The sequence below is a fragment of the Arvicanthis niloticus genome, chromosome 3, assembly GCF_011762505.2.
Source record: "Arvicanthis niloticus isolate mArvNil1 chromosome 3, mArvNil1.pat.X, whole genome shotgun sequence".
In the NCBI taxonomy this organism is placed as follows: Eukaryota; Metazoa; Chordata; class Mammalia; order Rodentia; family Muridae; genus Arvicanthis; species Arvicanthis niloticus.
The window spans coordinates 19,093,867-19,120,720 of record NC_047660.1 but is presented as its reverse complement, the minus strand read 5'-3'; the positions used below and the strand labels follow the sequence as shown (position 1 = coordinate 19,120,720).

At 41.4% G+C, this 26,854-nt stretch overlaps 1 protein-coding gene across 2 annotated transcripts in view; it reads left to right on the top strand.

Moving 5' to 3' along the window:
- Slain1 (SLAIN motif family member 1) overlaps positions 1-26,854 on the top strand; it is a 54,562-nt gene that overhangs the window by 24,581 nt on the left and 3,127 nt on the right. The window contains exons 3-6 of one of the 2 annotated variants that reach the window (XM_034499190.2): positions 8,840-8,989; positions 10,069-10,218; positions 12,476-12,817; positions 19,685-19,840. In XM_034499190.2, coding sequence (XP_034355081.1) covers positions 8,840-8,989; positions 10,069-10,218; positions 12,476-12,817; positions 19,685-19,840 — 798 coding nt within the window. The remainder of the gene's footprint in view (positions 1-8,839; positions 8,990-10,068; positions 10,219-12,475; positions 12,818-19,684; positions 19,841-26,854) is intronic. The other variant, XM_034499191.2, reaches the window with a different exon arrangement.

The following is a 26,854-nucleotide window of genomic DNA, read 5'->3' as shown; positions in this document are numbered from 1 at the left end:
AAATGTAATGCAATCAATCTTGGTACTAGAAGCTTTATTTTGTGACAAGAGATGGCCAGTTGGGACTCTGTCTCGCCCAATATTTGAGGATTTTACTCAGATTGCCTTTGTATATGTATAGATTTAAGGAAGTGTCTCAGTTTGGGTTTCTATTGCTTCAGTAAAACAAAAGCAAGTTGGAAAGAAAAGGGTTTATTTGGCTTACACTTCCACATTGTAGTCCGCCACTGAAGGAAACCAGGAAAGGATCTCAAACAGGGCAGGAACCAGGCAGGGGCTGGTGCTGAGCTCACAGAGGGTGCTGCTTACTGGCTTGTTTCTCAGGATATGCTGGGCCTGCTTTGTTATAGAACCCAGGATCACCAGCCCAGAGGTGGCACCCACAATACACTGGGCCCTTGGTAAATTGCTAATTAAGAAAATGCCCTACAGGCTGGTCTGGGGCTAAGACTTACTGAGGCTTTTTTTTTTCCCCCTCAATTGAGGGCCTCTTTACCTTGGAGCTTGTGTCAGGTTGATGTAACAGTAGCCAGCTTGGGAGTTTCTACTGTATTAGGTTTCCATGCTGCCCCTCAAGTGTGTCTTAATGTTAGCTGTCTTTCCCTATATTCCCTTCCTCAGCCCCTCTGTCCCCCCATCCATATCTGTCTGTTCTATCTCCCTTTCCTAACAAAATCTGTGTGTTCCCTCTAGCCCTCTACTCTGTCCTTACCATCGTAGTTCTATGGATTGTAGCTTGGTTACCATCAGTTCCACAGCTAATATTCACATATAAACAAATACATACCATATTTATCTTTCTCAGTCTGGGCTACTTCACCCAGGATGATTTTCTACTTCCATCCATTTGCCTGCAGTTTTTGTGGTGTCTTTTTTTTTTTTTTTTAAATGGCTGAGTAATACTCCACTGTACCATCTTTTCTTCATTCATTCTTCTGTTTGAGACATCTAGGTCCTTCCTAATTTCTGGGTATCCTTAATAGAGCAGCAGTGAACATGGTTGAGCAAGTGTCTCTTTGGGTATGTGCCCAAGAGCGGTGTAGCTAGATCTTGAGGTAGATTGATTTCCATTTTCCTGAGGAACCACCATGCTGGTTTCCATAGTGACCATATGAGCTTGTTCTCTCACCAGCTGTAGATGTGTGTTCCTCTTCACATCCTCACCAGCATGAACCTGTTTTAATCTTAGCTATTCTGACAGGTGTAAGTAATTTTAACTTACATTTACCTGATGGCTTTAATCCATCAGGTGGTTTGATAGGATGCAGGGAGTTATTTCAGTTTTCTTCTGTCTGTTGAGACTTTGCTTCGTGTCCAAGTATGTTGCCAGTTTTGGAGAAAGTGCCAAGAAGAAAGTCTATTCTTTTGTGTTTGGGTGAAATGTTCTGTAAATGCCTGCTAGCTCCTCTTTGTTTACAATGTGTGTTAGCTCCAGTATTTCTGTTTAGTTTTTGTCTGGATGACCTGTCTGTCGGTGAGAATGGAACACTGATACCTCCCACAGTGAGTCTGAGGCTCAATTGTGAGTTAAGTGGTAAATGTTTCTTTTACAAACTTGGATGCCCTGTGTTTGGCTTTAGATTGTTAAGAATTGAAATACCATCTTGGTGGACTTTTCCTTTGATGAGTAAGTATGTAGTGTTCTTCCTTATGTTTTCTGATTAACTTTGGTTAGAAATCTATTGTGTCGGATATTTAAATGGCTGCAAAAGCCTGTTTCTTAGGTCCATTTGCTTGGAATACCTTTTTCCAATGCTATAACCTGAGGTGATAACTGTTGTGTTATGGTGTATTTTTTGGATTCGAGAGCAGGATGGGTCCTGTGTTTTGAATCCATTCTGTCTTTTTATTGGTGAATCGAGACCGTTGATATTAGAGTTTTCTATAACAGATGGTTGATTTTTGTCATTTTGTTTTTATTTGAGTATGTGCTTCTCTTCTTGTTATGCTGCTAGTCTGGGATTATTCTTAATTTTTCCTGGGATGTAGTTAACTTCTTTAGGCTGGACTTTACCCTTTAGCACCTTCTATAGGGTTGGATTTGGAAATACATATTGCTTAATTTTGGTTTTATTATGAAATGTCTTATATTCTCCATCTATCATAAGTGAAAATTTTTCTGGTTATAGTAGTCTGGGCTGCCATTTGTGGTTGGTCTCTCAGAATCTTCAGGACATTGGTTCAGGCCCTTTTGGCGTTTAGATTCTCCATTGAGAAGTCAGGCGTAATTCTAATATGTCTGCCTTTATACATTACTAGGTCTTTTCCCCTTGCGGCTTTTAATATTCTTTGTTCTGTACATTTAGTGTTTTGATTATTTACTGAAGGGACTTTCTCTTCTAGTCCAGTCTGTTTGGTGTTCTGTATGCTTCTTATAATTTGATAGGGATCTACCTCTTTGGGTTAGTGAAATCTATAATTTTGTTGAAAATATTTTCTGGACCTTTAAGCTGGGCTTCTTCTCCTTTCTCTATACCTAATATTTTTAGAGTCTTTTCATAGTATCAGATTTTCTGGATGTTCTGTGCCAGGAGTTTTTAAGATTTAACTTCTTTTTTTTTTTTTTTTTAAACCGTTGTATCCATTTCTTCTATTGTGTGTTAACGTGTCTGAGATTCTCTCTTTCATCTCTTATTTTCTGTCAGTGGAGCTTGCTTCTGTGATTCCTGTTTGAGCTCTTAATTCTTTCATTTCCAGATTTCCCCCAGCTTGGGATTTCTATATTGATTCTATTTCCACTTTCAGGCCTTGAACGCTTTTATTCTTTAATCACTTGTATCATGTTCAGGAGGGTGTTTTTTAAGGTCTTTTACTTGGGCTTCACTTACCTTGGACTGTTCAGGGCCTGCTGTCGTAGAGCTGCTGGTCTCCAGCAGAGATGCTGTCCTGGCTGTTCATTACCTTTTCATAATGGCCTCTAGGCATCTGGGGTGGGAAAGATTGAGATTCTCGGTGCTGATATCTAGGCTTGTCTTTGTTGGGTGGGGGTTTTGTTTGTTGGTTTCTGTTTCCTATCTGGTTTTTAGGAGAGTGTGGTGGCTGTATGTCACCTACAGCAAAATTTTCTGGGACCGCAGTAGGTCTGGGCGCTGCGGGTCCCAGGTAAAATGTGTTTCTGGGACCTGAGACGAAGGAATGGGGATGGACTGGGAGCTGTGGGGGGAGGGTTTTTTTTACAAGATTAAGGAAAGTAGGCTGTTCCGGCAATATCTGGTAGTTACTTCCCTGGGAACTGGGTCAGGGGGTGAGGAGAGGGCCCAGTAGAAGATCTGCTGCAGAGCTGGGGTTGAGACTGGGGGATTGGTCTTAGAGAAATGGTGAGCAGTGTGAAGATCTGTGGTCAGGCTTCTCTTCCACATCCTGTGGGTTCGCAGAGAGTGAGAGAGCAACAGTGGAGGTGAGGAGGGTAACAGCTATGTAGACCACTGCAAATGGGACAAGGAGGAATGGGCGGCTACCATAGGTGGTCTGCTGCAAGGCTGCCGATGAGACCTGCAAGGCTGCAAAGGCTGCCAGGATGGACCTGGAGGAAGGGAGGCAGGTGTGAGGATCTGCAGTTAGCTTACCTGCTTTCCTGGGCCGAGTCAGCCCTCACTACAACTCTGAGGATCTGACATACAAAATATGGTTTCTCCCTTTGCATGGTGTAGAAAATGGATGTTGTAAGGCCGCTGGTGTGCTAGCTGTGGTGTTAGCAAACTGGATGTGTTTGCCTTTGGCGGATATGGCCATGAACAAAGAACCTCTTTCACATTGTTAAATGGTTGAAAAAAAATCAAAAGAATATTTCATAGCCTCTGAATATGCTACTAAATTCAACTTTAACTGTATGTGTAGGAAGTTTCTCTTTCATATAGCCTTGTTTGTGTATATATTATCTGGGCTGTTCTCATAATCTCAGAAGTAGCTATGACTTCGACTTCAGGGCCAGCAAAACTGAAATATTTATTAGTTGGTGCTTTCTTGAAAAAAAAAAAAAAAAGGCTCACTGTTGTCATCTGTGATAGGGAGTTGTCTTCTAGACACCTGTGTGATTGTCCTTACTTTTACTGGGGGTTATCTTCGGTCACTTGTGTTTGCTTTATTTCTCTTACGGATTTTGACATTTCCATCAATAGCGTGTCCACCAAATATTAACTGTATAAACCTGAGCCCATAAGACAAAAAACTTGAATGTAATCATAAGACAGATACTTGATAACATCTTCAGATATCTTATTGATGCTTACATATTGAGATTAATATTTTCCTAGAGATATGCTAAACCATGTTCTCTAAACAATCTCTTTACTTTTCCATGGTTAGCTGTTTTTTTCTTGTTGTTGTTGATTTTCCAGGCAGTCATTCCTGACTGTTGTTTCCATGTGTTAGGTTAACGGTGCAGTCTGTGGTGGTAGAGGGCTTGTTCGGTGTGTGCAAGGCCCTTGAGTCAGTCCCCAGAACTGAAAACTAGACTGTTGCTATGAGAAACCCTAATGCCTGCCTCTGCTTCTCACAATATATATTGCCTTCCAGTTTAGATACAAAACAGGGTCCTTATGACCTAAATTCATCTCCTGTGTGCTTCTTTCTACCTCCACTGGTGTTCTCCATCCCAGGAGGGCATTTTGCCACACAAAGGCTCCTCTGCTGCCAACAGCCCTTTTAAACGTCATGTCTTTTGTGGGAAACTCTCCTCGTGGTGTGAACTTCGTTCTGAGTGTACTTCTCACTCTGCTTCCCTGTGCCTCCTGCAAAGCCTTATTTCCCCACTTGCCTGCTTCTCTTCTGCAGTAGCTACTATTTAGAAGTTGGAGTGGGAAGGACGGGGAACGTTCCCCATATTTTATTCATCTCAGTGTCTGTGGCATCTGGTGCTCTGCAGTGTGATAGTGGGTGCCTGCTCAAGTGAAGGGAGAAATGAATTTTCAAAGGCAGGTTGGAGCATATGGGCCCAGCATGCTTCTCAGCATGAGAGGGAGCAGGAGACTCTCCAGTGTTTCTATGAGGAAGATTCAGTCGCCACTGGAGACTGACCTTCAATGCTTTCTCTATATCTCTTGGCAAATACTGAATGGCTCTGGGCGTGTTTTGTAAATAGTGATGGTCTGAGTCATTCTGTAGCTTTTCTTTTCCTTCCTCCCCACCACCCCCTGTCTGTCTATCTCTTTTTCTCTTCAGCCAGAGTCATACAGGACTTTGCATATAATATTGAAATGACAGTTGGCCAGCCCCACAAGGCTTTAGGAAAGGCTGGAGAATACATTTTAACTAGTTAGGAAGAGAAGCCATGAGCAAAGAGTCACAAGATCTTATGTAGAAAGTGGGTCTGTGTAAACTTTGAAGGGCCAGTGCTAGACTCCTTTAGAAAGCCTGTTTGAGCAGGATCATCTACCCTTCTGGGGTGACACTGACTCTAGGTCACCTGATTTCTCTGAGGGGGGTTAGGAGTTGGCATGGCGTCTGCGTGCTGCAGCTGTGCCTTTTATGTGTGAGTGTAGTCAGACAGGGGGAAGGATAAGGTGGAGGAGATGAGAAATGTGAAGTAGTCCTCTGAGATAGATGTTCCTAGAAAGATCCAAGCGCTGTCCTCCCAGGCCGCTCCACCTGATTAAACAGCACGACGCTGTGTAACTGGTGCAGCGTGCCTGTGAGGATGGAAGGTCTGGGCTCGGGTGGAGATTTTACAGGATGTTTGCTTTTCAAGACTGAGGAAGCCTGCCTGGGTATTTGTGGGGTGTACTGTCAACTGGCTGGTATTTTCATTTTAACTGCATGCCCCAGAATTCTTCATACTTACACTAGACAGTGACTCCCTTTTAGCTAATTTTTACAGGTTAACCAACCGAGTCACAAATCTTCACCAATAGTAATGTAAAAATCATCCGCCGAGGGTCACAAGATTAATACTGACGAAACTCAGTGAGTTAGTTGTTACTGAGGAGTGCAGGGAAGTTTTCTACAGCCATGTTTCTTTCACTGAACCTATTACTGGCTTGAAATGTATAATTATCTTCACCTTTGTCTTCAAGACATGATGCTGAAACTGTTACTTTAAGTTTAAGGTATTGGATAAATAGTGTAGCTGTCAAACCAGGAATGGTAAGCTGGTTTAAAGTAAATACAGATTAGTTTATCATGTTTAACACTGTTAGTGTGTACTGTCTTCAGCTCGGATCCTAAAGGCCTTAAAAGCATCTAGGAAGGAGCTTATCTTCACATGAGCGCACAGTATGACAAGAGCGGCTCATAGAATACTTGTCAGCGTTAGTTGTTTTCTTTATGTTGTTATTTATGTGGTGTGTGTGTGTGTGATTGTGGACCTTGTGTGTGTGACGCTGTGGAAACAGAAGAGGGCATCCAGTCCCCAGAGCTAAGTTGATGGTTGTGAGCCACAGGTGTGGGGGCTGAACGAACGAAGGCCGTGTGCTCAGGAGGAGCAGCCTGCACCGTCTCTCTAGCCCCATAGTTCTTAGGTTTTGAACTCTGTTTAGTGTGGAACTGGCCTCTGAGGATGATCACTGGGGTTTTAATTAGATCGCGCTTTTCTTTCATGAGAATTAGATCATATTGATTCTTCAGTTTGTTTTTTTTTTAATGTGTAGAGACATATACTTGGGAAAATCTGAATATTCCTTTTTTTTTTTTTTTGTGAGTATAGGCAAAGCTGATTGATGGGAAGTAGGACTGTCAGTGTCTCTGGGAACCTCTCTGTCACCATCCACACAATAATTTTGGCAGTGGGATACAGAACTTGTAAGTTCTTTCTAAAAGCAATAACTGATATCTTCCCATGATTGTCTTAGTGTAATCACTGGAGGACTTTATACAGGATTTTTTTTCTTGTAGTTATGTGCAAGAAGGTATAAAATAATTTCATTAATGTTTATTTTAAGTTTGAAAACTTGGAGATGCCCAGAAAGTAAGTGAGCAGACGACTAAGCACATTCAACCTTTTCTCCCCAAAGGGGTTAGAATTCAGTAAAAAGCACACATGATGTCATGTCCAGTATGTCCCTACAACAAACCCTTTTCATAGAATGGGAGTGAAGGAAAATCACTGTACAGGAGCCAGTCACCTGTGTTCTCTTACAGACATTTTGGGCATCTTTGAGTCAAACAAGTTAACATCTTTGTATAAGTAAAGTCCACTCTGCTAGCTGGGTATGGTGGCATACATTTGTAATTCCAGCACTTTGGCCATAAAAGTAGGACCAGGAGTTCAAGGCCAGCCGCAATTACATAGTAAGTTTGAGGCCAGCATGTGCTCTGAGAAAGACCCTGTCTCAAAAGAACAAACAAAACAAATCCCAAAGTAAATAAATCCGGCAAATTAAACTGCCCCTGTGTTGTTTCTTTAGAAAGTTGTTTCTGTTGCAGTTCTTTAGCTCCACAGAAAGGAATGAAGAGGAAATGTCCCTTCCGCCTCTTGCTCCTTCCCTTCTCCTCCGCATCGTAGCCGTGGGCACTGATAGAGCAACATTGTGTTGTGAGATTGTCGCTATAATAATTCTCCTCCCTCTCCCTCAATGCCTCACTCCTTTCTGAAGAACAATCTAGAGTGTTCTTTCTTGCAATAAATGCTATCTGTTCCTAGTTGTGGTCTTGCTGTCATAGCCACAATAACTATGCCATTGTGCAGAAAGGCTGGGTCACTGTAGTTATTGTGCAGAATAATGAATGCTGTTTACTTGTGATGTGTTGTCCCCCTGCATCTGTGGATGAGAACACGAAGTCATTGTAATTTGCCTGGCGCACGATCAAACTCATATAAAATATCATTGTCTGTCAACCATGTTAGCAGTTACAAAGAACTATTGACTTTGTTTTTTGTACACAGAATTTGTAATGACGGACACCCTGTAATTGAGATTGAAGGTGGTTAAGAACAGCCACCTAGTGTGTGTGCTAACTGCAATTTTGTGGTATATTGGGCGTCGGGGGGCGGTCAACTTCTGAGAGTCCATGTCTGCTCTGACTCAGTAAGAACTGCTGGAGCACAGACATACAAGTTGAATAAGGGACTCACAGACCTGTGTCAGTTAGGAACCAGACCTCGTGACAGCGTCTCCTAGGCAACCTGAGGATTCTGAATGTAGTTGCTTTGCTGCCTTTCCTCATCTATATAGGAAATAAAATCATATTTACATAATTGAAGTAGTACTTATCTCTTAAGACTTTGGACTGAGGTGAAAATATTCTGCTTTTTAAATGACCTTAGTGGAATATTCAGGGGTCTCCAGCACCCCACTTTTACAGCTTTCTGTTTGCTTGTCTGTCCACATGCACCATTTCCCCCATCTCAGGGGCTCACGGAGCTCGGAACCCTTCCATGCGGGAACATGGGGTCTCTGCAAGAGCAGCAAGCACTCTGTTTCCATCTCTTTAGACTTATCTATAAAAGTTTTTGATCGGTATGTTCTGAAATTAACTGCATTGAAAGTAGACCAAACAGTTTTTAGGGCTCTGGACATTTAATATTAAGAACATCTCAAACTTTTTAGAAACCTCAAGTTTTCTTGTCTCCCCCCCCCCACTGTTTGTTTTATGTGATCACAAAACACTTAATTTTTATTCAGAAACGTAGAAGTTTGAATTTTCCTTTTTATATTGCATTTAATCAGAATGAGGCAGATTTGTTATTTCTCAGTAGTTGTGTGAATGGGACCTAACTCATGGCTTGTTTTTAACATATCTTCCTTAGATAAATGGAAGTCAGTTAATGTATGAAAAGTTTCGTTGTTTTCCTTTCTTAAAAAAAAAAAAGAAAAAAAGAAAAAAGAAATCTCCTTTTCTCTCTCTGATGAACCAGCATCTGCCTGTGTAGCGCTAACTGCTGCTGTTTTTGCTTCCGTGACAGCGAGCCGATGGCGGAGTCTCTTCTCTTCACCTGCCTCCCTGGCTTTCCCTTATAGCCCTGTTGCAAGACTCAGCCCTTATAGCAATGGCATTAGTACTCCCAGCTCCTCTAAAACCTCCAACAAAGCAATACTAACACCTGAAAGAACAGGTAATATTTCAATTCCTGACCAGCTGCTTGCCTTGTTAATTAGCCATGAAACACGACACACGTGTCCATTTGCCGTGGGAAAGCCCGCGGGTGACCTAGTATCATGGAGGTTATGCCGCACGCTTCCTCTGGATACGGAAAGCGCATGCGTCTGTCTGGATGCTTGTTTACTGCTTGCCTAGGTTGTGTTTGGTAGATCGCCTGCCCTCTTTAGCGAAAGCACACATGTAGTAGGTACGTGTATACAAATGCGTGACGTGGACGGGATATGAATTTAGGTACTTCTTTACTGATTGCAAGATTTCACGACTTTATGTCATTTTCTAAAGAGTTTGTTTTTTGTTAGATTTTTGAATCCAGGCCTCAGCAGAAAGAATGTTGGATTTTTATGGGATTAGATTCTCACCCTTGCCTTTTTGTCTCAGCATTGGTGTGAATCCATTGCAGTAACGCTGTCATCTGGCTCCTTTCTTCTTTGGTTCATTTATATTAGCCCACTGATTATTTTTCTCCTGTGATTGCTCACTGGTCTAAATTATGAAGTTGTATATATGATTTTACGTAAATGTGTGTTTTATGCATGGCATTTTCCATTTATGGCAGTACTGTGTCTGCCCACTAAAAATAGACTAGGTTAAATTTAATTGTGAAATATATAATCAGTTATTGCCAGAGACAGTCATCTGATTATCAATTAAAAGTATACATATATGTATATATACATATGTATGCATGTATGTATTTATATACATATGTATGTACATTTTTCTTAGCATATGTGTGTGTATGTGTATCCTCAAATATGACACCCTTAGATTTTGGCACTAATTTTTTAGTAGACAGTATCGAATGATTTTGCTTTCATTTTAGAAGTTGGATTTGAAAAAAAGAAAACACTAAATAAATTGCTTTATACTTATAATTTATAAACATGTAAAGATATATTTATTGTTTGTCAAATGGTGACATGTCAGTCTTTTTGTGACATGTAAACAAGTAAAACGCCACTTGTATATGAGTTATAACACATGTTTGCTTATGATTTCCATAAATAATAACATATTTCCTCTGTGTTTTAGGTTATACCTCCAGGGGCTCTCCACTTAGTCCCCAGTCGTCCATCGACAGTGAGCTGAGTACTTCAGAGTTGGAGGATGATTCTATATCCATGGGATATAAATTACAGGACCTTACTGACGTGCAGATCATGGCTCGTCTGCAAGAAGAGAGTATGTTCTTTTTAATTGCGGGACACAAGGTCCCCATGTGGACAATAAGTGGTGGAGAGTCATGCACTTTTCCCAGGGAGTGGACAGACAAATGGATTCTTTGTTTTGTATCAGCTTCCTTGGTAGTTGGAAGAGTTACATATTCCTTAGGTGCTAAAGAACATTTTAGGTGTTAGGCCAACTCTCAGCATCATTGATCTATGGAGACCGTAGGCATTCCTGAACATTCCTCTCATAGCATTAGTAAAGACTGACACACAAACGTTCTCAGCATCCTTATTTGCAATAGCATGTATCAGTTACTTTTCTGTTGTCGAGGTTAAACACCATAAGCACAGGCAGCATGAGAAGGAAAGAGTTTACTTTGCTTATGGTTCCAGAGGGTTGAGAGTCCACTGTGGCATGGTGGAGGTATGGCAGCAAGCAGCAGGCATGGGGCCAGGAGAAGGAAGCTGATAGATCACACCTTTAACAGCAAACTGGAAGCAGGAGAGTGAACCAGAGGGCAAGGCTATGAACTCTTAAGGCCTTGTAGCTAGTGCTGTACTTCCTTCAGCAGGGCTCACAGCTCCTAAATGTCTCCAAACAGCACCCTCCACTGGAGACCAAGTGCACAAATGCCAGAGCCTGTAGAGGTGTCTCACAGGTCCATCGACTTCTAGCTTGGATGTGTTCAGATGCCCTTCAGTGTTGAAAGCTGTAGTGTGCTGTGTCCGGATCCTAGAGCATCACTCAGCAGTAAACACGAGCAAGCTATTCATAGGTCATCTTGGGTGGGCTCCAGGGAATCACAAGAGATTACGCATACAGCGTAACTATTTATGTAACATTTTGAAATGATAGAACTTTAGAAGCGTGGGGCAGATTGGTGGGTGGGGGTGGGGTTGAAGGTCCTGGAAAGAAGATGGTGGTGGATGTACTTTGAATAGGGTACCACAAAGGATTTCATGGTATAGAGACGCTTGGTATTGTGAATGGCATAAGAGCATGCAGCTAGTACAATTATAAGAAAGTTAATATTGGCCTGTATGTACATAAGTAAATGAAAAAAATCTGAATAAAACAGATAGATTATATCACTGTTGATATCCTAATTATTATTCCAATAAAAAATTTGCAAAACTGTTGGAAACTGGGTGAAGTGCTAGTATTACTTCCTAGTGCTTTGTGGGGGCCCATAGTAATCTTTTAAAAAATCAGTTAAAATGCATGAATATGCTCCAGGCTAAGGGACTGTGGAAGACTACTGGAACTGGAGCCACTGACCAAGTAAGCTTTGTGTGAGATCCTTCAGAGGCATTGCTACCAAGATGAGCATTGCAGAACTGGGCAGAGCTTGCTTGGGGGATTATCTTTTCAGGCCAGCACAGTGGAAAGTGTTAAACACACCAATTTCCTCACTTTACAATTACTCAAGAGCACTGTGAAACACGTGGTGATACTTAAGGAAGATTTAATAAGAAGCACGCTGAAGAGCAAGGCAGTTACTTTGTATCATTAATTGGTGAATTTTAGCACTTAGTCCAAAATGTGGGAAAAGATTGGATGTCATTTTTAGATATTAAGTAGCCATGAAGAGACTACTTTATGATTGGCTATGGGCAATGTTAGTAATGAAAAACTGCTTTATAATAACTTCATAATAATGAAAAGCAAAGACAGTGTGACTGTCTTTGGGGTGGTTGCTAGCTAGGATGGCCTGAACCTACTGAAGCATTGAAACATCATCATGCTCTGAAGAACTTACAACTAGAAACATAAAAGGTGACCTTCTTAGAAAATATTTGCTCCTCAGGGTGTAAACTTTCTTCTTAGCCCTGAACATTGGTAGGGGGAGCAGGTACCTTACTGCACCAGGGATTTGGTCTTTGTGATTCTTCTAGCTCACAGGAATTTGTAGTTATAATGCTTATTTCCTCCTAAACTCTGTCTTCCTAACCGTATTCAAACTTGAAAAAGGATAATTTGGACAATTTTATAGGTAATGATTTCTGGAGCCATAGCAGGTAGGTTTGTCTGGTCTTCACAGCCATGGGGATAGAGTTTTTTCAACATTGACTGACCTGATATTAGATATGTGATTGGTAGATAAATGTACGTTTTTTTTTTTGTTTGTGTTGGGGGGTATTTAATGACCTTAAACAAAATGTTGTGTCCTTGTATGAGTAACGTATTATCATTTTGAAATAAAAATATGAATTGTAGTTTAATGCTAGTAATTCTGAACTGCCTCATAAAGGACTGTCTGTTTCACCAGGTCTCAGGCAAGACTATGCTTCCACCTCAGCATCTGTGTCCAGAAACAGTTCCAGTATATCCCTGAGTTCAGGGAAAAAAGGAACCTGCAGTGATCAAGAGTATGACCGGTACAGTCTGGAGGACGAGGAAGAATTTGACCATTTGCCGCCACCTCAGCCCCGTCTTCCAAGGTGTTCGCCTTTCCAAAGAGGGATCCCCCACTCACAGACTTTCTCCAGCACCCGTGATTGCAGGAGGAGCCCCAGTTCCCAGTATTTCCCTTCACATAACTTCCAGCAGCCACAGTATTACTCACCTCAAGCCCAAACTCCAGATCAGCAACCAAATAGGACCAATGGAGGTAGGTGATGTTTCCAGCCAGTAAATCCTGGGTGGGTGTTTCTCAGGTCTAAGTTTATCCTCATGACCTTATCAGTTTGGTCTAAACTTACAGCTAAAGTTGACTTCCTCCTGTGTGTCTCAGCTTTACAGATTTCTGACTTCAGGGAAATTACCATGATGATCCTGCCTCAGAATGATCTTTTGTGTAATTTGTACTAACACACACACACACACACACACACACACACACATACAAACAACACACACGTGTACACAGAGGCAGAGGTTAGAGATCAATAGCTATTGGCATCCTTAATTATTCTCCACTGTATTTTATGGGGCCGGACACCCCACGGATCTGGAGCTTGCAGATGTGGCTATACGAGCTGGTTGGGCAAGCCTTGGGGTTTGTTCTGTCTGCTTTCCCAGAGCTGAGATTACAGGAGGGTTTTTTTTTTTTTTTTCTTTTTTTCTTTTCTTGTTTTTAATGTGGTTGCTGGGACATCTGATCTTGGGCCTCACACCTGTGCCACATGCATTGTACTGACTGAGGCACCTCTCCGTCCCCAAGTGTGGAGAAGTGTGGAGATCTTTATGTCACTGTGTGCCCACTGTGAGTCGGCAGAATTGTGCTGGAGGCGTCATGGCTGAGCTTCAGTGGTTAAAGGCCCCCTATTCCGTTCACAGCATCAATAGCCTGTTACTGTGGGATTTGGGCTTAGAACATCGACAGTGAAGATTTGGAAGCATTCTGCTCTTGCACCCTCAGATTTAGGGGGAGTTTAGGGAAGCATGCTTCTAATTCCTAACTTCAAATCAGTCGTCACAAAGCAGGATTAGGGAGACAGCTGCTCCGTGTTTTAATGAAAAATTGGTCAGTAATGTCTGTCAGTGTGGTGGGTTATAATTCTCTTTCACATTATTTACTGTCCTCTTCCTCATAGTCCAAGAAATTAGACTCTGATTACCAGGAACCATGGAGAGAACAATTCTGTGGCACCTCAGGCCTGTGTGCATTTGTGTTGATTATCGGCCAGAGCCTCCATGCAGAACCTAGAAAATTGGAAGAAACTACTTGGCTATTTTGGACTTACATAGTTATGGCCTTTAATTATTAAATCATGCCATTTCTCAAAGTCTGTAAGTAGGTAAATGGTCCTTTAAAGTGTCAGTAGGATGAATACAAATTGGATTAGTGGTCACACATTCTTAGTTTTCACCTTTCTTTCCTCCAGACTTGAATTATTACTGCAAACTAGAAGTTCATTTGAAAGTATTGAAAGCACTATGTTCCCAATATTCCTGTTAATACGCTCAGATTTTAAACTTGAGAGCGTTGGCTAAAGAGAGTTTTAGCAGCTAATATCTTAAAGCTCCTCCTGCCAGGAAGATGGCGCTACATTCTCCATGCTTACTGGAGATGGGCACCCGGGCTTGTTACCTGAAGGTGTTTCCAAGCACCACAGTTGAGTTTGTCCTGCAAGCCCTGGCTCCACTTCTTGGTTGGCATTGCCAGTGGATGGTGCTCCTCTGTGCCACTGTTTCTGCCTTGGAAAAGTGATAACACTTTCATCAGATGCCATTTGTAAAGGACTAGGTTTCCCTGAAGCCCACACTCTGATGCTGCTCAAGGGAACCAGCTCACAGGAACGTGGACGCACACTGCAGTCCAGGATCTGGCTGTGGTCTTTTATTTTTCCCAAGTCTTTCTTCACGTGAAGGGACATGGAACACAAAGGTAATTTCCTGGCTGTGCTTCTGGGTAATCAGCTTCACAGCTGCAAGCACAGGCTCTGAGGTCAGCAGGCCCTGAGTCCTGGTCCTGCCCTCCCACTCAGCCCTTTCAAACTGGAGTTCCTCGGGTCCCTGTGGCTTTGGTGTTCTTAGCTGTAAAATGAAGAAAAGATAACATCTAACTTTCAGAAAACGTCACTGTAACTTCACATCAAACCGTCTGGTATATTTTTCCCAATTTAAATATGTTCTAAGGAATGAATTAAATAATGAATACTGCAGTGCCTGGAGTAGCTGAATAAAATTTCTCTCCCACTCCACCTACACTTTTTGAACATTTTTAAACATACGGCTCAGATATCTGAGATTTCAGTGTTATTTGAGCCAACTTATGGAAGGAAACGGTAACTTTGAGAGTACCAAATGTTTTTCTCAATTACTAAAAAAATATAGATGGGAAAAGATTAATTATTAGCTCTTTAATCTATTTTTTAAAATGATAATGAGAAATTTAAAGGACATAAAATGTACAAGAGGGTAAATCAGGGTACAGAAGAGAAGAGTAGATATGATAAAGAAACATTGTATATGTATATGAAAAAGTTTAAGAATAAATAAAATATTATTTTTAAAATATACTGAATTTTATATAATTACTGCCCCCCTCCCCAAAAGCAAACTGGCATTGTGACACACACTGGGGAGGCAGAGGCAGGCTGATGTCTAAGTTTGAGGTGTACTTGGTCTACATGTGAGTCTAGGCCAGCCAAGCCTACACAGTGAGACTCTGCTTGAGTAAGCAGAGCCACAGCCTAAATAAAACAGCAACAGTTTAAAACGGCAGAAATAGATTTTTAAAATGTATCATTTTTTTGTGGCTCCTGTACCATCTAGTTTCAAAGGAGACTGCTTATGAAAGTTCTTGACATCTTTTGGGAATCTATGAATTGGGAGCATATTTGTCGGACAGCAAATAGCAAAAGTAACTAATTTTGCAGATTCTTTTCTACCTTTCCTGTATTCTGTAGGATTTGGTGGTGAAATGCACAGACCCCTCCCCTGGGTCTGTGTTGACTGGCAGGTGAACTAGTGTCTCCTTGGTTCCTGAGTTGTCTTTGTTCTGCAGAAGTTCCACTGAGTTTTGATGACCCCTGACTGAACATCTGAACTCCACTCTTGGTCTCTTCTACCTTTCTGTTGTATATTGGTCACTGAAGATGAAATTTCTGATTTCTTAGCAAGATGGAATCAGGACATTGCTTTTCAGTCCTTGGACTTTAAAGTGTGTACTACTGTGAATATGTTCCGGATTGTTTGCCAGGGAAGTGAACCGTATTTCCACCTGGTCTAACTTAACCAGAGACCACAGCTCACTTGGCAGTGTCTGAGTGTGTACACTTGGACAGCCTATTAGTAAGGGCGTATTCCAGGATTATGGTGTTAGTAAACTGACTTGGTACCCAAGTACATGTAGAGACTGCTTTTAAAGACCAGTGTCTGGATTCATGGAGATTGACCATGCGTGGTGTATGTGCTTTACCTAGATCATGTTTTGAGGGGGAAATGTAACAAATGATATTCTTGGGATGTTTGGAAAATTTCGCTCATAAGTTATGATGTTATTCTTAAATGTGATGAAAGTATTGTGATTCTATACACATTTCTTCATCTTAAGAGATCCATATGCATTTGGGGTTAAAGTGTCAAGGGTGTCTGAAGGTTTTATACTGTTGAAAGCACACAAATGGTTGTGTTATGATGAACTAACAATGGCAGAATGAAACAGCTGGTCGCTCTAGGAAGAAAACACATGTGCTCATGGTGCAGCTTTAAATTTTTTTTTATATTAAAAGCATGCTAGAGTTTTAAAAATAAATGCAGTTTAATTTGTATTAATCTATAGTACTGGAGACTAACCCAGGGACCAATCTGTGTTAAGGCAAACTGTTCTACCATTGCACCACTCTATCAGTCCCTGGAATTAAATTTTGAAACTGTAGAGGCTCAGTCTTCTAATTAATAGAAGGTGACTGTTTCCCTTTGTCTCTATGCTATCTAAAACATATATAGTGAAAATAGTTCGGTATCATATAGACCTAGATTCTTCTTCACCACACCAGATTTGTGATGTCAAGAGACCTTGATGAGAGTTTATACCTTCTTTTAAGTTCTGGCTTATATCACACAGATAAAAGTGTCTACACACACACACACACACACACACACACACACACACCCTGTTGAATATATTATATTGCCTACTATACGGGGCTAGGGACTTTAGGAATTGGGAGATGTACTATTTATTAAAAGTTGGTCTTAAGTGGGGCTGGGGATGAGATGCATTGGCTGAGTGCTTGTGAAACTGGGCTTACTCTCAAGTGTTGGGATTCCAGAGGAAGCCTTGAGGAGATAGTCTGCCCTGCATCTGAGGGTCTGTTTTCTGGACTGTGTTATTCTTTTGGCTGAGGTCAAAAGATATTAAATGGAAGATATTAGAAATCACGTGTGCTGGCTAGTGGCTCGTTTTATGTCAACTTGACACAGGGTAGTATAGCTGGTGAAGAGGGAGTCTTGGAGAAAGTGCCTCCATAAGACTGGGCTGTAGGCAAACATGTAGGGCATTTTCTTAATTAGTGTTGATGTGGGAGGGCCCAGCCCATTGTGCGTAGTACTGTCCTTAGGCATGCTCTGTGTGGTGCTATAAGAAAGCAGGCTGAGCAAGCCATGGGGAACAAGACAGGAAGTAGCATCCATCTCTCCATGGCCTCTACATCAGCTCCTGCCTCCAAGTTCCTGCTCTGTTTGAGTTCCTGTTCTGACTTCTTCCATAATGAATAGTGATATGAAAGTGTGAGCCAAACATCAACCCTTTTCCCCCACAGCTTGCTTTTGGTCATGGAGTTTCATCACAGCAATAGTAGCCCAAAGACATAAACAATAGATTTTAAATAACTTTTATTATTGACTTGCTTATAAGCTTTTATTAGTCCTTTATCATAGGTATGAATGTTCAAGAAAAACAGTGTATGCACATTCTGGTACTCTATATGGTTTTAGACCTTTGAGATTTTGGAAGGAATCCCCTGAGAGTAAGGGGAAAGAACTGTAATGAAGTAACTAACCACAAAATAGAAGAATCTGTGGCAGGGTACTATAGAACTGCACAGACAGGGAATACGGGCGTGGCAGCTGCCTCAGCTAGCACGTGTATGGAAGAGTTCCTCTATGAAGGAGGAGCTGTGTATACTCGTAGTGTGTGAGCAGGAAGTTGCAGGTTAGTGTAAACACACTGATCTTCTATCATCGCACTTTTTAACACTTCTTACTGTACTTCATTGTACTTACTGTGGAACATGCTTTTTAATCCTCCTGTGGGTCTCTGTCTGTTCCCTAGACTACACAGCGAGCAAGACGTTGTTAGACACAGGTACACTTAAAGAACATGAGCAGTGAAGGGGATGTGGTGTGCGAGGGAGGAAGACATTTGCATCACGGTGATGTCAAGTACATCACCGGTTTCTGACTTAGCTTGCAAAAACTATGACCACCAGACTGTATGCCCTGATACACACACTCAAGTGTACTGGGGTATGTATGAACAAAGACAATTCTTAACAGATTCGAGCAAAGAAAAAACATTAAAAACAATAAAAAACAAATTTAGACATTACCCTGTTTGCGATCTTCCAAAAATTCAGCCCTACTTTTAAAAATGTTATTGTCTAATATTTAATCTCTTTCATTTTGGAGAAACTGAATTGATCTAAGTTTTTCCTCTGGGGTTGATGATGGAACTAAAGATATGAAATTGAGGTTTAAACCATAAACTCAAGGAGAATTGGAAACTTGGTGATCTCATACACTGTGGCATCCCCCACGAATACAGAGTGCTTGGCATTTAACATATGCACCATAGATATTTCTCTGTTCATTCCTTCCACGGAGTGAAGGGATGTGTTGGATGGAGGAACTGCTGTGTCGAGTTAAGAGAGTAGTCCCCTGTCACTGGGAACAGGTGGATGGGGGGGAATGGAGTATCAAGTACCCCTGGTGGTGTGTGTGTTGAGCCTGGAGCTTAATCTGACCCATGTTCAGAGTTTGGGGCTTTGGGGTTGTGGTGAGAAGGCTTGGAACTGACAGAGCTGAGCTGGGGCTTCCCGGATATGTCCCTGTGTTCTAGAAGAGCATGGCAGGGTCTGTGGAAACCAGCTAAGAGTGGGCAACAAAATTGAGCTCTGAATTACGGTGGAGGAAGGACTATTAGAACTGACTGGCTTTGGAATCTGGAGTGTAGAGGGGAGTGGGCTTGGGCAAGTATGTGACTCAACATGCTGGAGACCTAAAGGGAAGAAGCAACGAAGTCCAGTTTAGCGCATGCTCCACTTCAGACTTCAGCATTGTTTTCTGAGTTGGAGTGAACTGACCTGTGTGGGGATGGAAGAAATTTTCTTGTTAGAAAGAATCAGTTACCATGAACTGGTTCTTGATGCTTTCAAATCTGAGCCAGGCTGTTTGTAACTCTCTGCTGCCTCCTAGTGGCAGAAGGCACACGAGAAACAAAAGTAATCAGGTCATTCAGTCTTTTGGTGTTAATTTTGAGTGTGCAAACAGCTTGCATACAGGGAGGGTTAACACTTTGAAGAAGCTAATGATAGTGACTGGCAGCTATCCTAAGACAGTTCAAATTGGAATTTTCTTTATTCCATTTTGACCTGTTACCAAAATATTTAGTAAGTTTTGGTTTTAAGTCTCATATTGATTTTGGGTTTTTTTGTTTTTTTGTTTTTTTAAATGCTGGAGTACCTTTATTTTTAGTGTTTTTATTTCTAAATAGCTGCAGGGTTACTTTCTAACCTTTTTTTGATGGAGCGCTAATCCACGTACTGAGCAGTAACAAAAAAGCAGAATGGCCTTTTTCTTTGTTATAGAATATGCGCTTTCTATTGTCAACAATGTATCAGATTATTCTAGAGTGTATATTGCCCATGTAAGAGATTGGTTCTCACTTAGTCTATTTGTAATGGGCATGCTGGTTTTTAATGTCACTGGTCAAAATGGCATTTTTATTTATTTACTTCGAAAGCAAATGATTCTATGGACATGCAGTTTATTTGCGGTTTTGAGTTTAGGAAATCCTTTCTTTTTTTAGATAAGCTACGAAGAAGCATGCCTAACCTGGCCCGGATGCCGAGCAACACCGCCATCAGTAGCAACCTCAGCTCCCCGGTGACAGTGAGGAGCAGTCAGAGTTTTGACTCAAGCTTGCATGGAGCTGGAAGTGGGGTTTCTCGGGTACCATCCTGCAGTAAGTATGACAGAGGGACGGGTCTAAACATTCTAGTTAGTTGGAACACCAGGAGGAAAGTGGCTTATTTTTCCAACATTTCTTTCTCACTTCCATTTCTCTGTCTTGTCCCTTGGTTTTCACTATGATCAAGCAGTATTCGCTCCAGTGCCCATGCTTCCAACTGCTACAACTAGTAAGTTATAGGGGCTGTTAACACAGAGGTAGCAGGCACACAGTGTACCCATGTACATACCCTTTCCCATACAGATCCTCACCGTTCCTTTTGTGAGTCTGCCATTTCCATACCAGTTCTGTCCAGCTGTCACTGTGATCCAAAGATGAAGATATATGTTAGTGTTGTGTAAGTTAATTTTATATTCCCCATTCCAGTGTGCCTGTAGGGATTCATTCATAGCGCCTGCAGGGATGCCGTGGTTCCAGCTACTCATTCCATCCCTGTGTACGAGGTCTGCTGGGGTTGAGTCTTATAAAGACCCCTGGTCAATATTCACATATTATAAGAGGTCCACAGAGAATGCAGAATGCTGGCTAAGAGTTTGCATATCAAGTGTTTTTTTTAAATTCTCCTTCCTCAAACCTAGTTTTGGATACCAGTTTATTTCCCAACATGCATTTCTTTATGTCCTGGTTTCTAACTGTGGGGATTTTTGGCCTCCAACATGGGGCAGCTTGGGCCACAACACCTAACAACAAAATGACTGCATTTATTCTGTGTAAGATGTTTTAGCTGGTTTATAGGCATTACCTTCTGTAGTCAACCAACAACTCTGACAAAGTTTTTATTATCATTTTGTTGATGGGAAACAGTTTCAAATGGATAAAGTAACAATTTAGCCAAGGGTGGGCAGGTCAGAAGTGCAGAGTCAAGTGAGGTCTGTCTGCTGCTGGGGCTTTTATTTTCTGCTACCTTGTCTCTGATCCTGTGCTCCTGCTAGGGAGCCAGCTACCATGACCCTGTGCTCCCACAGGCTGCCATCCTTTTCATTGCTTCTGTTTTTCTTCATAGCAGAACCCAAAGACTTTATCTTGAAGTCCATTGCTTTCCTGGTGACTCTAGGACATTCTACTGAGTGTACAGGTTTAGTTTCTGCAACCGTGAAATCAAAAATTAAAAATATTACACAGTCTGAAACTTGAAGGCTGTGAGATAACTTAAGTGGGAAATACACTTAAGTTTCACTATTCCATGAAATTTGTTTTCATATTTAAAAAATATATATTTACAATGTTGTATGAATTTACCATTAAGTTATGTGCATATAAGTAAATCTTGTATTTGGACTTTGGTTCAATCACAGCGTGAGGGAATTTCTTTTGCTCTTCCCAAGGGAGATGACTTAAAAAGAAGAAAGATATATCTGGTTTATATTTTTAAAAGAGCCTTTTGGCCCAAGGCTGGCTCTATTGCTTTGGGCTGGAGACAAGTGGAAAATCCTGGAACATGTGGAGGAGTAGGCTGGACAGGCGGTGCAAGGACACAGAAGATAAACAGGGAAGAGGCCTGGGACAAAGCATATCAGACACTCTACATATCAGTGATCTACCGCGTGCACTTCCTCTTCCAGCCACGAGTCCTAAAACTTCTGCCCCCTTCAAAATAGTGACCCATACCTGAGAGTGACCTTTCATAATGAAAATCAGTTTGCTCCTGGCTAGCTCTTGTTCATCTGATGATCCCAACAGTATTTAATCTATCTCCAAGAGTTCCCACGGTCTTGACAGTTACCTAAGTTCTCAAAATGCCCACATTCGAGGTTCCCCTAAGACCTCAGCCGAGTCTCAGCAGTAAACTACTATGAGATCAAGAAAGCGTTACATGCTTCCAGCATAAAACGATGCAGAGAGAACATTCCATCACAGAGGGAAGAGAGAATAGGGGATAGAAAGGCAAGGCTCAATTCCAGGAAAGTAAGCAACTACGGTCACAGAGTTACGTGGGCTGGCATGTGATGTGCAGGCGCAAAGGCTCTTGGTTAGCCCTGCACCTCTGGTTCTGCCGCCTGCAGACCATTCGGCTTCTCCCTATGCCAGCTCCTCTCACTCTGCAGATTTCCTTGGCAAGTGTCCCATGTTTATAAGACCTGTAATTCCTGAAGTCTCACTACAGGCTTCTGGCCCTTCCCCACGCTGCCCAATCTGTCTCCTTCACTGTCCTTTGAGTACTTAGGCCGAGCCTGTGCACCTGTCACTCTTGCATTCTGGCTGCATACCTGCAGAACAAGCATCATGTGAGTGACTTCAGAGTCTGCTAGCTGAGTTCTTTTAGACCGTGGCTGTGGGTTCTGAATCCCAGAAGAGTCCTCATTCCCATCTGCACCAAGAATACAGTCTTTTCCACTGTCTTGTCTAACTGGTGCTCTGGTCTTCTGAGCTACTATGAGAGTCATTAAATAAATGCAAAGTTGTTTTGTTTTGTTTGCCTGCTTCTCTAAACATCTATCAAGTTCACAAACTCCTTGCAAACCAATAACAGAGGCTTAGGAACCACAGTCTCACAGGGTCAGAGCAGCCACCCAACTTTCAGTATTCATTAGGTTTTTGACCACTGTGATGCATAACCAAGAGAAGCCATCTAAAGGGAACAAAAGTTCATTTTGGTTCAGTGCTGGATGTGTCAGACCATGACTGACTGGGTCAGAGGCACAGCAAATGTCAGCCTGTGGGAACAGGTAGATGAGGGAGTTGTTGGCTGCCCTGTAACCAAAAGAGAAACAGGAGGGTTTAGGGATAAGGTATGTCTTCCTGGGATATGACCAATGACCTGCTTTATCCGGGCAGGCCCCATTTCCTATTGTTTTCAATACCTCTCAGAAAAAGGCTACCAGCTAGGAGCTAAGGCTTGTAGGTGACATTTTTATAGTCAGACCACTAACACAAAAGGTATGTCTATGTATATGCAAATGTTCTCAAACATTAGGGTCTGGAGAGATGGCTAAGTGATTAACTGGCTGCTGTTTCTGAGGACCCCAGTTTGATTCCCAGAGGCCACATCATAGATCACAGCCTTCTGTAACTCTACGGCTAGAGGATCTGATGCCCTCTTTTGTACTCTGGACACTAGGCACACGTACATATTCATGTGATAGATAGATAGATAGGTAGGTAGATAGATAGATAGATAATGATAGATGATAGATAGGTAGATAGAGATAGATGGTAGAAGATATAGATAGACAGACAGACAGACAGACAGGTGATAGATAGGTTGACAATATCTCAAGTTTGAAGACATCCCAAATCTTAATCTAAGGCCCGTTTCTCCACATTTTAGAGAGTGCTCAGCCTGTGTCATGGTTTACTGTTAATGTATTTTACCAGGTTGTGAACTCCTCTGGACTTGGACCTTGGTTTTTGCGATTTTCTGTTCCCAGGACCTGACCTGTTGCCTGAGCACAATGAACACATTGTGAATGAATGAGTTTATGAATGAATCCATAGCCATTAAATAGTTAAGTCAGTGTGGTGTCTAATGAAGGCAGAGCCGATTCATGAATTTACTAATGATGCAAAACAGGGAGGGCTGTTAACTAACTTATGTCATTTATTTTTAGATAGTAGGCTAATTATATCATGAAGAAATTTAGCTGAGAAAAAAGTATAAATTCTAGGTCTGAGTTAATGAAGATCAACAGTGTAAGTGTGGAGTGATAGAAAAATGTTAGCAAATATGGGACTGACTAGGAATTTGTTGATTGTAACTCAGTGTGGACAATAGCATCTTCGAGTGCCATAAAAATTAACACAACACAAAAGAGGATGGAGTGTTCATGATTTAGCATTTCTAGTTTTGAAATACTAAAAAACTGGTGTGAACATGTTGGAAGGAAATGGCCTGTGGCTAGAACTGAGACCATTCGAACCATAGAATTAATAATAATAATAATAATAATAATAATAATAATAATAATAATAATAATAGATTATAATTGATAGTGCCATATAAATATCCATGCTTAACAAAGCAAAAAACAAGGGATGGATGGGGGATTCTTTATAGTGGGATTTTATTTAGTATATGTAAAGAATTGAAGAAGATAGAGCAGAGCAACAAACAAGAGGCGTGACTGTGTATCAGGTCAGTCACTCTGGTGGTTTGGATGAGAATGGCCTCCTTTGGCATGCATTTGGGTGCTTGGTCACCAGGGAGCAGGACTGTTCGATAACATTAGAAGGAGTAGGAGGTATGGCCTTGTTGGAGGGAGTGCGTCACTGACAGGGGTGGGCCTTGTTGGAGGAAGTGCATCACTGGGGGGTGGGCTTTGAGGTTTCAAAAGCCCATGCCAGACCAGTTTCACTCGTTCCCTCTGTACTTGAGGGTGTGGTGTTCAGCTACAGATCCAGTGCCTGTCTGTAAGCCACCATGCTCCTGTCAGGATGATAGTGGACTAAGCATCTCAAACTGTAGGCAAGCCCACAGTTAAATGCTTTCTCTTAGAAGAGTGCCGTGGCCATGATGTCTCCTCACAGCAATGGTTCAGTGACTCAGATGTTCATATTTCAGGTTTAGGGCTTAGGATTCTGCAGAGGCTGGGGGAGAAAACTTCATTGACAAAGGATGATGTCATCAGACTGGACCTTGGGTTTTAGTCATGTAATCCAGGCATTATAGTCTTCCTGGTTGTTTTTAAATTTCTTATAAAACTAGAATGATATCTATTTTTGCTAGTTTCTTCTGCTAGTTATTATTTCCTTATAATGCTGGTCCCTTAGGTACGTTGGCTGTCAGGGACGTGGCTCAGTAGGATTCTTCCTGAGAACCGCTCCTCCAGAGCATCATTTCAAATGAAATCGGGTTTTCGCTGAGTCTGCAGGTCAGCAGCAGTCTTAGTGTTCCATATTAATATTAGTAGGCTTTTATTGATTTAAGACTTAGTCAATGTGTCTCAGCAGCGTTTTATAGTCTTTTGATGGGAGGTTTTATATCTAAAACTAAGCTTATTTCAAAGTATTTATTTTTATAAATAGTATTTTTTTTCAAAATTAGCTTCTGCTGGTTTTATGGCATATTATTATTTTTTCTTTCTATAATAAAATACCCCGCAAAAGCCATTAAGGAAGGAGGAATTTATCCTGGCTCACTTGAGACTGCAGTCCATCATGGCAGGAAGTCAGGGAGCAGGTGGCTGGTCACATTCCATCTGCACAGAGAGGCAATGCAGGTGCCAGCAGGCTGTGCTCTTTCTGTGCAGTTGAGAACCCAGCCAATAGCATGGTGCTACCCACACTCAGGATAGGTCTTTCCTCCTCAGTTAACTTCTCCCAGAAAACCTTTGACCCGGGACCTATGTTTCCATGGTGATTCCAGTCTGGTCAAGTTGACAGTGAAGAGTCACAGTCACAGATGCTAGTTAGGATATAGTTATTCTTCATGTTTGGATTTTTTTGTCCCGGGACTTTACTGAATTCACTTATCCTAAGAGTTGAGTAGTTCCGTATGTACCCAACCTAGTAGGTTCACATTATCAACAAAGCATGTTGAAGAATGTTTCTAAAATGTTACAAAGGAAACAACACAGTCTTCCATCGTCAGAACAAATCACCATGTGCTGGAATACCGCACAGTGATACCATAGCAGGTAGGGCTCTCATGCACATAATATCAGGTAAAAAGTGCCCCACACAAAAGGAACATGGGATGTGACTCCAGTGTAGGGATGGCCAGCGTGCAGTGACACAAGAGGAAACCTGTTCTCTTGGGAGATGTTCTCCCCAGGAGGTGGAGTGTGGGGGTCTCTGAGGAGCTGGTGACGCTGTCCATCGTGAGCTGGGGAGTACATGAACATGCTCACTGGAGAAAGTCACCAGCATATGTACTTCAAGCTGATTATCTGTGATGCTTCTGAAGATGTTGAGCCAGATTCACATACTGCACTGTTATAATTAACAGATTTCTTTTAATTTAAAAACAATGACTTAAAAAAAAAACTTTGCATCAAGGCAAAACTGCCATGGTTGCTGTTAAATTAATGTTTTCTCTTCATCTTCAGAGAAAGGGGAGTGCAAACCTAAATATTCCTGTGTGTGTATTGATGCAGACTATAAAGTGATGTTCATCGTTGGTAAAACTTTAAGGACTCTTACTCAGAGTGCTCCCTTCGTTTTATTGATTTCACCACTGTTACAAAGGTCAGAATAGTGCTTTTTTAATTGATCAGTTGCTGAGGGTTTAGGCACCAAGGCTTTGAGTAGATTAATTAGCTTTTCAAATAAACCCTGAGATAGTATCACAGTGAATGCTATGTAAGGAATGTGTGTGTGCCTACAGATATCACTCCTGACTTCCTTTCTGTAATTACAATTATCAAATCGTCCCCATGTTTCATGAGGCCATTGTTAGAAAAATTATCAAGAAATTCTAATGGTGTGTCTAGAGATGACTCCGTTTTTAAGAGCACTTGGTGCTCTTCTGTAAGAGTTGAGTTCCCAGCATCCACATCAGGTGACTTGCAACCATCTGATGCACACACCACACACACACACACACACACACACACACACACACTACATACATGCATTCATGTGCACGAACATACATAAGTACAATAAATAAATGAAAATAATTCTTAAAAGAAATTCTAATGTCTTTTAAGGAAAAACAAATTTGTCTTGGAACAATTCAGAGATCCTTAAACTTTAGAATTGTCTTCTGAATATTGACAGGCCTTTGAGCAGCACAGATGTGATCTGAGCAGGTCTTCTTACACCTCAGCTTTTTTTCCTTGAGATTTGAAAAAAAAAAATTGAAAAATCTTGTAGGTAAATCTTGCAACTTAGAAATCTCAAGGAAGTTGAGAAAAGAATATGTAATTAATACATAAAATAAAGATACTCAGTATTCTATTTTTATTATTTAATACCATACATATTTACAAATCTGTTATCATTTATGCTCACACTTTTATTAGACCATCTATAAGTCCATTCAGTTGCCAGAGAAATGTAAACACAAATAAAGGCTCTGTGTAAACCTGCTTATTTAAAGTGTAATATGACAATGTTAGTTGATAAGGC